Below are 14119 nucleotides of genomic sequence, written 5' to 3'. Positions count from 1 at the left end.
CGAAGCACTGCTTCCACCTGCAAATCACTGCTTCGATTGGTTCAAGGTTCAAAACAAAGCCACGCTGCAGGTCGGTAATCAATGTAGAGAAATTATTTTCCTGACAAACACCCCCCAAGTGCGCAACTGTAAAAAAGCCTCAAGCCTCCTGACAAATCGGCCTGACTTTGTTGCAGTCACTAGTGGATACTAGTGGTGTCTTTGGGTGAAAACACAACTTGTGTGTGTGTGTTTTTGTAACAAGTAACGGCATGGTGTATAGAAAATGTATCGGAGTAGAAGTATGCAATTAAGGTTGGAAATGTAGTGAAGTAAAAGTGAAAGTAAGCTGAATTTTAAAAAAACTCAAGTACAAAGTCTCCTAAAACGTACTTAAGTACAGTAGTGAAGCATTTTTACTTTACTATACAACAGTGAGGAAGGTTAATCGATTCCTCCAAAAGTCAACAAAAGTTCAGATTTCTTGTTTCATTTGGGCTTCGCTGTCCTTCATTCGTGCCATGTGACCGTGGCTTTAGGTTTGCTCCATAAAGGGCTCGTAATAGCCTCCATCACCAAAATAAACAGTGTTTGAGTCAGGAAGTCTCTTCAAAACTGAATTATACATTTGCTGTCAAAAATATTCCGTAGACACAAAGTTGACACATCCTAAACTTAACGAATAAATAAAGCTAGAGGCTATTTAGTACATCATATATCTTCACGGAGGCTCTGCAGTCCCCTTTATTTAATTTTAACCCCAAACCAACCTTGAGTACTTCGTCCACTATAATGAGCCACCGTCCAAAAACACATTTTTGCCCAATCTGTCTCAATTATTATTTTAATCTGGAACATAGTTCAAGTTCCAGAGCAGTTGAGCGCCTACCATGTCAGCACCCTGACATCGAGGTGTGTGAATAGCTGAATGTGAGGCATCACTGTAAAATGCTTTGACCATGAAAGTGCTATATAAATGCAATCCATTTTTACCATAATGTACACCTATGGATAGATTGCTCGTTTGATTTAGGTCTTTGAATCTGAACAATTATCTTTGATTTTGATTTCTGACCTTTGATCCTGGTGGGTCTTTAAACCTCACTGCTGAGTTTTGATTGTGATTACTCGATGCTCTCTGATGACCTATGATCCCCATTGCCTAATTTGTGATAGTTGACAATTAGCTTTGATCCTAATCACACTTTATCCTGCTCTTCTGATCCAAACACTCATCTGTGTTTGGTTTGAACTTTGGTTACAAACACTTATTTTTAACATTATTTTCAAACATTGATTGATCACTTATCTTTGATCTTGATTGCTGATCTTTAATCTAAATCACCTTGTTTCTGATTGCTGATTCTGATCAAATCATTCAATTTTGGATCAGAATGATTCAAAATTGTGATACTGTTCACTCAGTTTTGATCGTGATTGTTCATCTTTGATGTTGATTACCAATCTCTGAACCTTTGGTCCTGATCACAGTTTTGAATATTTGATTATCTTTGATCCTGATCACTTCTTCTATCTGATTTGTTTTCAGATAGGTCAAAGACTTACTGTTGTTTTGCTGCCGGTGCTTGTGGATGATTTTCTCTTTGCTGGGAGCTTGTGGTGACACCTGTGGGTGGTACTTGTGGTTCTGAAGATCACTGCCATGTGGGCTAATCCAACCACAGCGAGGCTGAGCACATTATACACAATAACTCTAAGAGGCTTAACACACACTAATTAAATGAGAGCGTTTACCTCCAGGCTCAGCTAAACCTCTTTACACACACTTATTTTAGCACCTCACATGGTCATTTAAGTTTACTGTAGATATATTTAAATTCTTACAGAAATGCAACATCCAATTTCCATATCACCACTTATACAAAATAACTCTGTCCCCCTTTTTTTGTTTTACCAGATTGTATGTTTTTCAATTTCATACTGATCTGCAGAGACAATGCTATTTTCCCCACAATACTTTAAATATTAAAATTGCATTTTTCATGTAATTAGTTTTATTCAAATATAATCACTCAATGATCTATGTTACAAATTTTTAGCCTGGTTTATTCAAACCTCAAGTATAAGACCCAAGTACAGCCTCATGCTAACTATGAATGAAACTGGTCAACTGATATAACGCTAAAGCCCCAGTCACAAGGCACTAACGAAGGACACCGAAGCCCAAACGAAACAATCTGGACTTATGTTGACTTTCGGAGACGCCATTTAACCACCGTGCAGCTTCATTCCTGTAGCTGGCACTTTGTCACACTTTTTAAACTGTTGAAAAATGTGAACAAATCCCGAAAACTTCAATTCATTCGTATTCTGTTTTGTTTTGTCTTGACGGTTCCACATCATTTGTGTAATTCCTGTACCGTCAGCATTCCTTTTGACTGTCGTCCAACCTCCCAAGTCTGACGTCTTGCACGAACATTGACGATATCTGAAAGGAACAATAACTAAAGATCCGATGAGCTGACTTGTCCATGTGTGGGATGAAAAGCAACGTTTTCATACAGAAACAATAGCGGCAACATCATTTTATCAACTATTTATACACAGGCGGCTGTAACGTGTGTGTGTGTGTGTGTGCGCACGGCCGTTCTAGTCACAGATGGCTGGAGCGCCTCTGCGCATGTTTCGTTTTGATTTTGTTTAAAGCATCAAGGTCGGCGTTCACTTCGTTTTTCTTTTGTTAGGTTCGGATTTGTTACGTTCCCTTATGCACTCTTGATTCTCAGGTTTTTTGGTGATGGGAGACGTGCAGGCTCATTCATCCACCTTTTCTCGAAGATTTGTGACTTTTTCCCTTCGTTCAGCTATCGTCCTGTGCTGTGTGACCGGGCCTTAACACGTGAAAACAGAAGTACAGACATGCTGCTTATGCCCATATTTCATACCGGAGGGATAAAAACTGATTAAAAATGACTATTTGCATTAATTTAATTTGTACAATTCCTTTAAAAGGACACTCTTACATGATCATAATTCATATTTAAGAGTCACAAGTACATGATTTTGGGAGCCACTGGGACCCCAATCACAAACGTACTATACAAGTGAAGCAATTAAGACCCATCACTGGTGGCTGAAAGTGCAACGTGCAGAAACATAAATCAAGAGCAAACGCATGGAGCGAAAAACAAATGACGGTATAAATATTTAATTTTTATTAGTACATGCATGCTGCTGTACACGAGAGTAAAGACGTGTATTCATTTTACAGCGAGCCACAAACCACCTACTTTGGAGTTATCCTGGATACCAGGTCAGTCGTGGTCAAACAGGAACAGGAAGGCACAGTGTCAACTTGAAATGGCACACGAGCGGACAGGAAGAGGTTAAAAATAACCATATGACGTCAAAGCGGTAGTGAGAAGTTTAAACCCATTTGCAAACGCTCATCCAATAACTCAAATCCCAACGTTTGGATCTACTGCAATGGATATGCTTCTTCAAACTCTGATGTGCATTAAGATAATTCACTTTAATGAAATGCATAATTAACACATGGTCAAAACTGTACAGTAAAAGAACATCTCTGTTTAATAAAGATCAATAATAAGAGCAAGATACATTTCTGGAATAGAATGAAGTCTACATAGTGTTTAAAAACAAAACACAAAACAACCCCCCCGTATATCAGGCATCACAAATCCTGTCTCGTCAGAAAACTGTAGTTACTGTAGCATTTATAATATCCAGCGCAACAAGCCGGCAGCCATATCAACTCGAGGCAAACAGATCTATATGCATGATGCTACACATACAGGACGAAAGCTATGCAGTTACAGTACTTTTTGTTTTTTTGTCTGGTACATCACATAAGCAGACGCCAGCGTCACTACCCGAGGCGTACTGTGCCGAGTCAGCATACATGTAACCATAGCATACTTATACCTGTTACAGACGATAACTACAGGGATTAAAGCAAAAAAACAAATCTGACTGAAATTTTTTTAATGGCCAAATCACAAGCTGTTCACCATCTACCTTTTAATAGAAACCCTTTAGCGATCACATCCTAGACTTTAAGGTAAAACAACGTGGAGACAGCAAAGAAAATGTCAAATTGTTCTCCTGCTGAACAAAATTAGATTTCACTCACTAACCATTGCTGCTCTGATCTAATGCAGCATCATATTATAGAAAGACTTTAACCTACACATTACGAGTATTTAAATACTTAAGGAAAAAACACATTTTAAGGGGACAGATTTTCTACAGCTTTTACTTGATTCAATACCATTTCAAACCACAGGCCAAGATCTGAAATGGGGGGGTCTTTTTTGGTGAAAGTGGACCTTTGTCAGCAGGGGGTCTCCCAGCAAATTTTAGTTTTTGATGTCCAGGAATGCATTCTAGAGGTTTTTTTTTTTAATTACTATTTTCTTACCCTGATCTCCCTCAATTGAGTTGTACTGCTTAATGTGTGTTGTATTAGCATTTTCTTTAGCACACATTCACCTTTTCTTTGCCTTTAACCAAAACTGATGTCACAACCGACAAGCTTGTTTAAGATTACTAACCACAAGAGCCGTAATCATTTTCATATTTTTGGCTTCCTTCATCCTAACTGACCTGATTTTATGCGAGAACCAAAAACAGACCCAGTAATGCTAAGCGTAGACATTACATAAAAAAAAAAGAAAAAAAGATATCACTTCACATCCCATTTTAGTTATACAGAAAAGTTAAACTGAACTTGTTTTTATATGGCTCATCAATTAAACTTAGTCCAGAACTACAGTAAAACCTAGGTCCAGAGTAATACTGATTTAAACATTTTAACTGCTAAAATTATTATAAGTAGTAGTAGTAGTATGAAAAATGCCTTCAAAAGAGGACCTTTAATCTTGTGGAGGGCATGCTCCCCCACAACACCCTCCTATGTGGATGCGCCCCTGGTTTGCACTCTGAGCAAGATCAATCAAGAATTTGTGCAATTATGTGGAAAGCATAACCTGATTGAGAAGTAAGAAGGTTTTATGAGTGCATTTTATGTTATGTCGTCCTCAGGAGATTTTGGGTGTATTGTGTGTGTGTGGGGTGGGGGGGGCGCTTAGTGTTTGTTCTTAATGCGTCGTAGGGTCCACAGGTGTATTTTTAGTTTAACCACAGCGAGGACGCTCACAGAGACACTCAGAACACACTGAAAGAAAAGTTAAAATATGTTTGTAAAACTCTGCATTCTGCTCACTGTGTTGGTCGTCACCGGGCTGTGACACACTCAAACACACCGACACCCTCCTCCTCCCCAGAGTGCACACAGGACACAGAAAAAAAAAAGGCAGAGACTAGATGCAGAATTTATATAAAAAAAAAACCTAACAAAACAAAAACAGATATGTTATTCTAAAAATTGATTTTTAAACATGGTAAATTTTATATCTTGCGTCCAGCTTTGAGTTGGCCCGTCGGCACGAAACCTTCTGTCAATTGGCAGCCCAACTGATAGAAATCCGTCATAGTGACTGAGAACCTTAATCCCTGTAACTATCTTTGCCTTCAGGTGTTAGTAGTATGTGAATATTTAGTGCTTATTATTATATTATCAAAGTGTGCATTCAAATGAATTCCATTACATAAATATTTTTCCCTATATAATATGCAAGTTTACAATTTTCGCAATTGACTACATGAAATTCTAGTATAGCTATGATACATTTATCACATTATTTAAAAAAAAAAGAAAAAAAAACTGCAGATTTACATTTGTCATGATTTTTTTTAAAGATATTTTTTGGAGTGCAAAATCACTTCAGACACACATACACAAATGGCTTACACACACACACACAAAAAAAATTAAGGTGAGTGGATTAAAAACTACCTTAAATTATGTGTTTAAAGTGTGAATATAACATTTAAACAATAAGGGCCCTATCATTCAACCTGTGCAAAGCACTGGACAGGGCAAATATCAAGTCATTTTCACGCTCAGCACCTATGTCATTTAAATTTCAAGCCCCCATTTATGCTCATCTGTGTGCCCATGGGTGTGTTGGTCTGGAAGTGGCCCGGTGCAGCACAGGTGGATTGCTATCAAATGGCAGCAGAAAGCAAGTACACCATACACTAGCATAAAATCTGGGCCCGTATCGACAAAGCAGCCTAAGGCTAAAAATAGCTCCTAGTGACATTATTCTAATAAAAAAATCTTAGAATTCCCCGAATTCTTAGAATTTTCCCTTAGTAAGATGAAAGTATGGCAAAGCACCTTTGGCCATAAAAGGGCTCCTAAGGTGCCAAACTGATAAAAGTTGTGAGGAGGACTTTTAAGTAGCCTAAGAGTGTCTTAAGCAGACAAGCTGGTGGAAAAGACAGAGGAAGGACAGATATTCTCCGTATGTAGGATGACGAGTTAGTAACATGCTACTGGCTTGATCTACGTAATTATTTTATGTTAATTTACTGTCGTTATGTATTTATAAACTGTCTTGGTTCTTGTTATCACATACACGCTTAATATTATCATTTTTATTATCAGTAGTATTATTTTTGTTCATTTATTTTATTATTACTTCTATTTTGCCATTTGATTCTTAAATGTACCACAATTGAAATAAGTGTTTTCACTTCCTTGTGATGCATATATTTTTAGCATATTTACAATTATATTATGTACTTAAAATGAACTTACTAAACAAACTCACACACGCTTTTAGTATATAGATATTTGGCAAGTGAATGATGTTCATTCAAACATTTTCAAGCTGTGCAACAGATCTAATTTTACTGAGTTTCATCATCATGACAAATTATTTTCACGATTACACGTCTTAATGCAGTTCAGTTGATTTTACTGTCCATCCATGTCGAGAAACGTGGAGCGCATTTGTTTTTTTTTTGTAATTTCTCCTCCACTTTCTGTGACAACCAATCACAGCTCTTAGAGGACTGCGTCATAACTAGCAACAGGTTCAACCCCACCTCCTCACAAAGATAAAGGTTTCTGCCACATTTTCACATGGGGTACCCTTGAAAATGTAGACAATTACTAATACATCATTACAATATGTCTTAACGGAAAAACACAAAATCTGTCTGCATGAGACTGCAGGGCATGAGCGTAGCTTTCAGTTTGACTCAGCGTGAACAGTTATCTTACCTTTGCTGCAGATGACAGATCGCAGTGAGTACTCCTCTGAAGACCTTGATTAGCACTCCCCTACTGTCACGCAGAGTTTACACAGGTGCAGAATGTACATATAAGATAACAGTCTGCTGTACTATTTGAATGCAAATTTTCAGGGCTGAATGACCGTAAATTCACGGTTAACCAGAGTCTCTCCATTGTGTCACTGCCTTTAAAGAGAATGATGGATGATAATGCTTGATTTTATGTTATACCCAAAACATGCCCATCACTAATTATATGGCTGAATCCAAACCCTTTGCACCCTGTCTCCTAGTTTGTGCTGAAATATCATGCAGAGTAAATACCAAAACTCAGCTGGCTACGCTGCTAATGGACTTGCACTACACACCTTAGACTGTATGTCACAGGTCAAGATAGGGCCCTAATTGTACTTAGAAATGCCAGAATTTTGTGTTTAGCAGTTGATTCAAAGTAATTGTGCTTAAAACACACTACGCTAACAGGTAGAAAAATGTTTCTGAAATCCACATCACGACACACACCTCTGACAGTCAATGAAATGTTTGCAGGACCAACCTCCCTCCCCAAATCATACATAGTTTATGAACAAGGTGGAGGAGTTAAACTACCAATGCTGAAGCAATGAAATATCTTTCAGTCGGAGTCCCATCATGTCGTGGTGAACTTCAGTGCTGGATCATTGCTGACTCACCACAGAAGTAGAAGTCTCAATGAAGGACAAAGCTGATCGGATGCAGTGGAGGGACAGGCCGGGTTAAGGGTTGAAGTGTTCATCCTCCATGTGAAGGCTGCTCATGGGACTGAGGAGGGGCTGGCTGGAACAGTTTGTGCTCTGACTTTTCAAGCTTTCTGTCGATGCTGACGAGCCTGGAGATGAAGATGCTACAGTTCAGCAACAGCCCTCAAAGTTCCAAGCAAGTGCTTCATATTACATTCACAGAATAATACCCACTGGATTTTTATTATTGATTCAAATCTAGCTGCTGCAGATGGCAGTGGATGTATTTCTGTGCGATATACTAGAAAACAGGGTACAGTGAGAGCAGTGTGGTGCTCGTACGTAGAGAAGCAGAGCAGACAGGAAAGCCTACATACCACAGTTATTCCTCCATACCAACAGAGCAGGAATCAGGACCTAGAGCTGGCCGAATTGAGGGGGAACGAGGGGACAGGATGGATGATGAGGGTTAGGAAACATCAAGAAGTACAAAAGCATACAGGTTAGATGCAAAGCACCAAGAATCACAGTGTTCAGCACAAGAAGAGAAACTTTGACAGAGTACCAGGACTCTGCAAAGTGCCAAAAGTAAGCAAGACCCAAACAGTGTAGCTGAAGGTACGTGACTGTTTGTTCCCTGGAATGTTCTCTGTGCCCTTTGTTCCCTGGAATGTTCTCTGTGCCCCTATAATCAGGAGGATCATATCAGGGTACCATCACAGATTACATTTTTAGTATTTATTTGTCTCAACAGCTAAAAGTATCTCAAGAGAAAACTAAAATTTTGATAAGTCTGTAAAGCGTAAGGTTAGTTACCATGGTTAAATTACAGACGGGTCAGTGGCAGCCACGTTTACACAATACCAGTGGGTACTTTTGACTACCATCATCGGTCACTTGATGCAAATACTGTTTTCTGGCTGGGTGGGAATTAGGGCCGGGCGATACAGTATATCTGCATTATGAGTTATGCCGATATACTGTATTTTAGAAGGAGGTACGCAAATAGGACAACACCAGAAAACCGATATAGCTGTGTTAGGAGCGTTTTTCCCCTCCTCTCTCCATTAAAGCTGTTTGCTCTTCTCCTTTCTCATTCCATAGAAGGCAGGCAGGCAGGCAGGCCGGCTCACCCCCCCCTCTCAGCAGCCTGCGCGGTGAGCACTTCCTCACACATAAATTTCCCGGCAACAGGAGGCAGAAGGATTTGTTTTATCAGTATCCCTTTATAGAAAAAAAAAATGTAACTAAGATAAAAATGACACGGACACATGTAGTGTGCTGGGGATGCAGAATGAACAGCATAAAACGTCCTGTTTAGCCCGCACAGAGCTTAGTTTTCGATACAGGAGTTTTGCTGGAATTTTATTTTATTTTTTTCTTGGCTGCAGAGAGAGAGTTTCAGTCAGAGAGACACGAAAGAGACGAGTGCAGCGGCCTTCACTTCAACAAAACTGTTAATCAGACAAACAAAACATTTTGTAGTGGCTTCACAACTGCTAAGCTGTAAAACACAAACACAGACACACATCAGCAAATTGCTTTCCCGATGAGTTCAGTGTCGCTCGTGAATTAGGCAAGAATCTCTGTCTGCTACCGTTTCATAGCTCTCCTATTCCCCACTGTTTTAAACAACTTTGCTGAATACACACGAACACAGAATAATTAAATGAAAAAAAAAAAACCCAACAGACCACACCAAACAGTAATGAATTAAATATTTACATACAAATTACAAACAACACTAAATTATGTCAAAATAAAGAGTGAAAACAAAATCCTTAAGGAAATAAAGGAAAGTGTTCACAAACATGAATGTTTTTATGGCTTTTGCATTTTGGGAGTGTTTGTGAGTGTTAAGATACAGGTTAAAGTCAACTAGAAAGAATTTAAAATTGTGATTCTTACTGGTACATTTACATTTGTGGATATGAAATTCACTATAAATTTTCAAAAGATTTAAAATAAAAAATGGTCTTTATAAGCATCATCATAACTGACAAATCCAAATATGATATGAAATATGATATCACCAAAACAAATGTTAAAGACTACAGTGAAGCCAAAATGGTTTAAGAAATTAACATTGTGGCATATACGCTGTTACAATCTATTTCATTATTAGGTTTGTTTTTTGTTTTTTATTTTGACATATCTTCTCACCTGGCAGTGACAGGTCACCCGGTGGGTCACTCTCCGTTTTGGTCAAACTGCTGTGCTCACTGCTGCAGTCTTGTAGGATGTCTCCCCCAGAATGCATCCTGTCGTCTGGTCCCGCCAGGACAATGAGGAGAGTCAATGTCACAAAGTCAAACTCATCAACAGAATTTTGCCAGTTTAACCTTAAGCATGTTAAGTGCTAAATGAGAAAGCTCACCGTCGTCTGGAGACAAGGACTCTGCTGCGTCCTCAGTTGCTGTGGCCTGGACAGAGAAGAACAGTTCATTATACATGTTGTCTGCAGTACAGATGTTTAAAGGTCAAAGGATGAAGTGACCTCTGTGGGAGCAGGACTGCTGGACAGCAAAATGTGTGGCTGAGCATCAGACATCTCTGAGAGCTTCTCCTCATCCTCCTCCTGGATGGGCGAGGAAGGAGACCTGAGGGTGCTGCAGTGGGCAACAAAACAGAAAAGCAAATTATTACTGTACATAAAGGTCCTCTGAGAAAATGTAAAATTGTGCTTAAACTACGGTAATGAATTAAACATCAGAATAATAAAGGATTTTGATGCTCATTTAGGCCAATTAGAGAAAAATGTCAGCGATGGGTTTTAGCTTTCTTCATGTTCTGTTTTAGGTCACTGAAACCTGACCTCAAACTTTTTGACAGGTGGATGGAAAAGGCTGACCATTTTGATTTGGGCTCTGGATAATGGTGATGGGCATTTTAGAGTAAACAATAAAAAACAACAAAAAAAAAAGAACAGTATTACCTGGAATGTTGGTCTATCCATTAAGTGGTAAATGGACTGCAATTAGAAAGCGCTTTACAGCGATGCCACCATTCAAGGCGCTCAACTGCACATCTGGCCAACTTGGCGATTAAGGACCTTTCTCAAGGGTCCTTAGTGGTTTTTCCACTCTTAGTGTACAGTGTTTTTGCTTCCAGTAGCTGACAACTAGAGCAAGAGGAGTGACAATGAAGCTGGGAAACGTGCTGCATTTCATGGGTCACAGCGTGAAAACAACTTTTAGAACTTGCTGAGATCACAACCAGCCCAAAATATATTCTCGAGTCTACTCTAAGGGCCCCTTTCACACATACTGCGAAGTTTGGTCGATTACAGTAAAACAATGCGAAACAGTCTGAAATAAGCGCACCACGAAACAGCGCACCAATGGACAGGTGTGCACAACCCAGTGCAAGAGTTCGTGCACGCACCGGTGTGTTTCAAGCAGCAACAGTGCAAAGTGCAGCACATGCAGTGTTGCCACAGTTACTTTGAAAAAGTAATCCAATTACTGATTACTCCTTGAAAAAGTAACTTAGTTACTTCACTGATTACTCAATTGGAAAAGTAACTAAGTTAGATTACTAGTTACTTTTTTAGTTACTTTCCCCAGCTGCCGACAACAACCCTCTGCCACCTCAACATGACAATGATACTTGTTTTGCCAAAACTCACTTTATAGTCACCCTTTCTTGACTTCTTGTTTAATAAAAAGTAAAATAAAGACCTTTTTCTTGACCTCATATTTAACTGCTCACAGCACTGTAACAGTAAAACTTGCAATTTCTAACCTACATTGTTTATAAATGTAACTATTAAATTCTTTCTAACATTTTTCTAACATTTAAATTCTCTCTAAACATTTTACTTGTCAAAATTATTATTATTTTAAGTAGTATTAGTAATTGTAGTAAAAAAAACAGCTTAAAAAACTGGACCTTTAATCTAGGGGTGTTGTGGGGGAGCACATCCCTGCCCCACGCCGCCATTTCATCTAGATTCGCCCCTGCTTTGGCGTTTGAGCACAAAAAATGGATAACATTTATTTATGCAGAAAACATGACCAGATTTACAGATAAGAATGTTTTATTGCGTTTTCACATCATGCGCTCCTCAGAAAGAGAGTTTAGGTGCATTTGAGTGGAAAATAGTGTTAGTTGTTGACGCGTTGTGGAGGATCAGATGTTTTTAGCGAGCAGATACAGAGCGGCTCAGCTCAGAATTCTAAATAAAAGAGAAAAAGCATGAAAATGTTTTTGTAAAGCTCAGCGCAGGTGTGCTGTTGTCACCGCGCTTTAAGAGGTGAGGACGAGTTGTAGCTGCTGAAGAAAAACGTGGATGAAAAGCTCGCTTAATGTGGCCAGTGCAGTCGAACCCCGACCTCCTGCCCACGGACCAAGTTTAATGCTGCTATCGAACCACAACGCAAAAATAATAGTAACGTACAGTGACTTGGAGAAGTAACATTAATCTGATTACTGATTTGGAAAGATTAACGCGTTAGATTACTCGTTACTAAAAAAAGTGATTAGAGTAATGCGTTACCAGCATCACTGAGCACATGGCACCGCTTATGTGGAAGAAATAAAAAATAACACCAGCTGGTACGTGTGGAACCACATTGCGCCGCTTATGTGGAATAAATAAAAACCAGTTGGTATCTGTGGGACCACATTGCATCGCTTATGTGGAATAATTTAAGAAAAAAAAAAAAAAACACTACCCACAGGATGCAAACTCATGCCTTTCAAAACCTGATTCCCAGTCAGAGACTTTACCATTGAGCTACAGAGTTGTTCGTTGAAAGCTGCGGGAATCTGCCTCATATCAGGAAGGACATGGAAGTATTACAAAAAAAAAAATTTAAATCACACACACTGTATAAAAACACCGCATTTATCGAGCAAGCAATACAAATATGATCCATTCAGTTCCTCTGTAGATGACCCATGGTCACAGACATACAGTCATGAAATGACATGAATGAGAGGCAGTGTGTGCTGATGTCCACAATTACTGGTCCGGTGCGTCCAGTCGGCCGCGAGCACGTCCTGTCCGACACAGGTGTCTTTTGGATGGCACGCCGCAGCACAGACACTGTGTCATATGGAACAGAGTACACATGGGTGACGTGACGGTCAGATCGCCCGCTGCGTGTTCTGATCTGACGGTCCGTTTCAACCTGCCAAGCTGTGTCTGCTCCGTGCGCACGCTCGCTGGCTGCAGCTTGTCACACCCGTGGGGAACTTAGACAAATTTCATAGCAATACGACAGTGGCATTCTACAGTCTCTTGTCGTGCCAAGAGTGCGACGGGCCACACATTTTCTAAGTGCCATGCGAGCGGTGTTAGATGTTTGTGCGTGTCACCTGGAATTTGGCCGACACCTGCCGCAAGAGGGTGCGATGGGTTTGCACAGTGCACACTTTGTCTTTCAGCCACTGGTGTGCGCAAATAGCTGTAACAACAACACACGGTTTGCACACGATTCCTGTGTCATGCACACTAAGTGCGCACTTCTTCCAAACTTCACACTATGTGTGAAGGGGCCTTAAAGGAAGAAGCATGAATGCATTGCACCTGGTCTTAAAGGGACAAACATGCATATGCTGCATCTAGTCTTAATAAGCTAATGCAGTACAACTGCTGTGCCAAATGAGACACTGACCTCAAGCTGCATTGGCTGTAACGGCTGGCTAATGCCGTATATAATCTAAGACTGAGTTACAATATAAATCTGACTACTGAAAAAGCCCCTAAAGATGAGTTTTGCACTCATGTAAACATCAACAATTAGTGTCCTCAGTTCCCAAACGCTTATTGAGTGTTGTTAGAAGGAAAGGTGATGTAACACAGTGGTAAACATACCACTGTCCCAGCTTTTTTGAAACGTGTTGCAGGCATTTCAAAATGAGCAAATATTTGCATAAAACAAAGTTTATCAGTTTGAACATTAATTATCTTGTCTTTGTGGTGTATTCAACTGAATATAGGTTGAAGAGGATTTGCAAATCATTGTATTCTGTTTTTATTTACATTTCACACAACGTTCCAACTTCATTGGAATTGGGGTTGTAAGTTATACAGATCAGTGGCCGCGGATTTCTAAAAGCTGCACGATGTCATAAAAAAAGAACGCTGTGCAATAGGCATTTTAAAAACTCAGTGACAATCATGATTAGAGAGTAAAATACACTCAACAAAAATATAAACGCAACATTGGTTTTGCTCCCATTTTGTATGAGATGAACTCAAAGATCTAACACTTTTTCCACATACACAATATCACCATTTCCCTCAAATATTGTTCACAAACCAGTCTAAATCTGTGATAGTGAGC

General features: G+C 39.5%; 1 protein-coding gene across 3 annotated transcripts in view; it reads right to left on the bottom strand.

Annotated features, from left to right (window-relative positions):
* Nucleotides 1-5836: 5836 nt before the first annotated feature.
* mgrn1b (mahogunin, ring finger 1b) overlaps nt 5837-14119 on the bottom strand; it is a 28140-nt gene continuing 19857 nt past the window's right edge. For 2 of the 3 annotated variants that reach the window (XM_034190009.1, XM_034190011.1), the window contains exons 13-16: nt 10324-10435; nt 10204-10249; nt 9990-10094; nt 5837-7975 (exon numbers count right to left, since the gene is read on the bottom strand). In XM_034190009.1, the coding sequence (XP_034045900.1) occupies nt 7863-7975; nt 9990-10094; nt 10204-10249; nt 10324-10435 (376 nt within the window). In that variant the 3' untranslated portion in view covers nt 5837-7862. Of the gene's footprint in view, nt 7976-8203; nt 8250-9989; nt 10095-10203; nt 10250-10323; nt 10436-14119 lie in introns of all 3 variants that reach the window. The other variant, XM_034190010.1, reaches the window with a different exon arrangement.

Source organism: Thalassophryne amazonica, chromosome 16, assembly GCF_902500255.1.
Source record: "Thalassophryne amazonica chromosome 16, fThaAma1.1, whole genome shotgun sequence".
Lineage (NCBI taxonomy): Eukaryota > Metazoa > Chordata > Actinopteri > Batrachoidiformes > Batrachoididae > Thalassophryne > Thalassophryne amazonica.
Note: the sequence above shows the minus strand (reverse complement) of the source record. Positions and strands in the feature narration are given on the sequence as shown.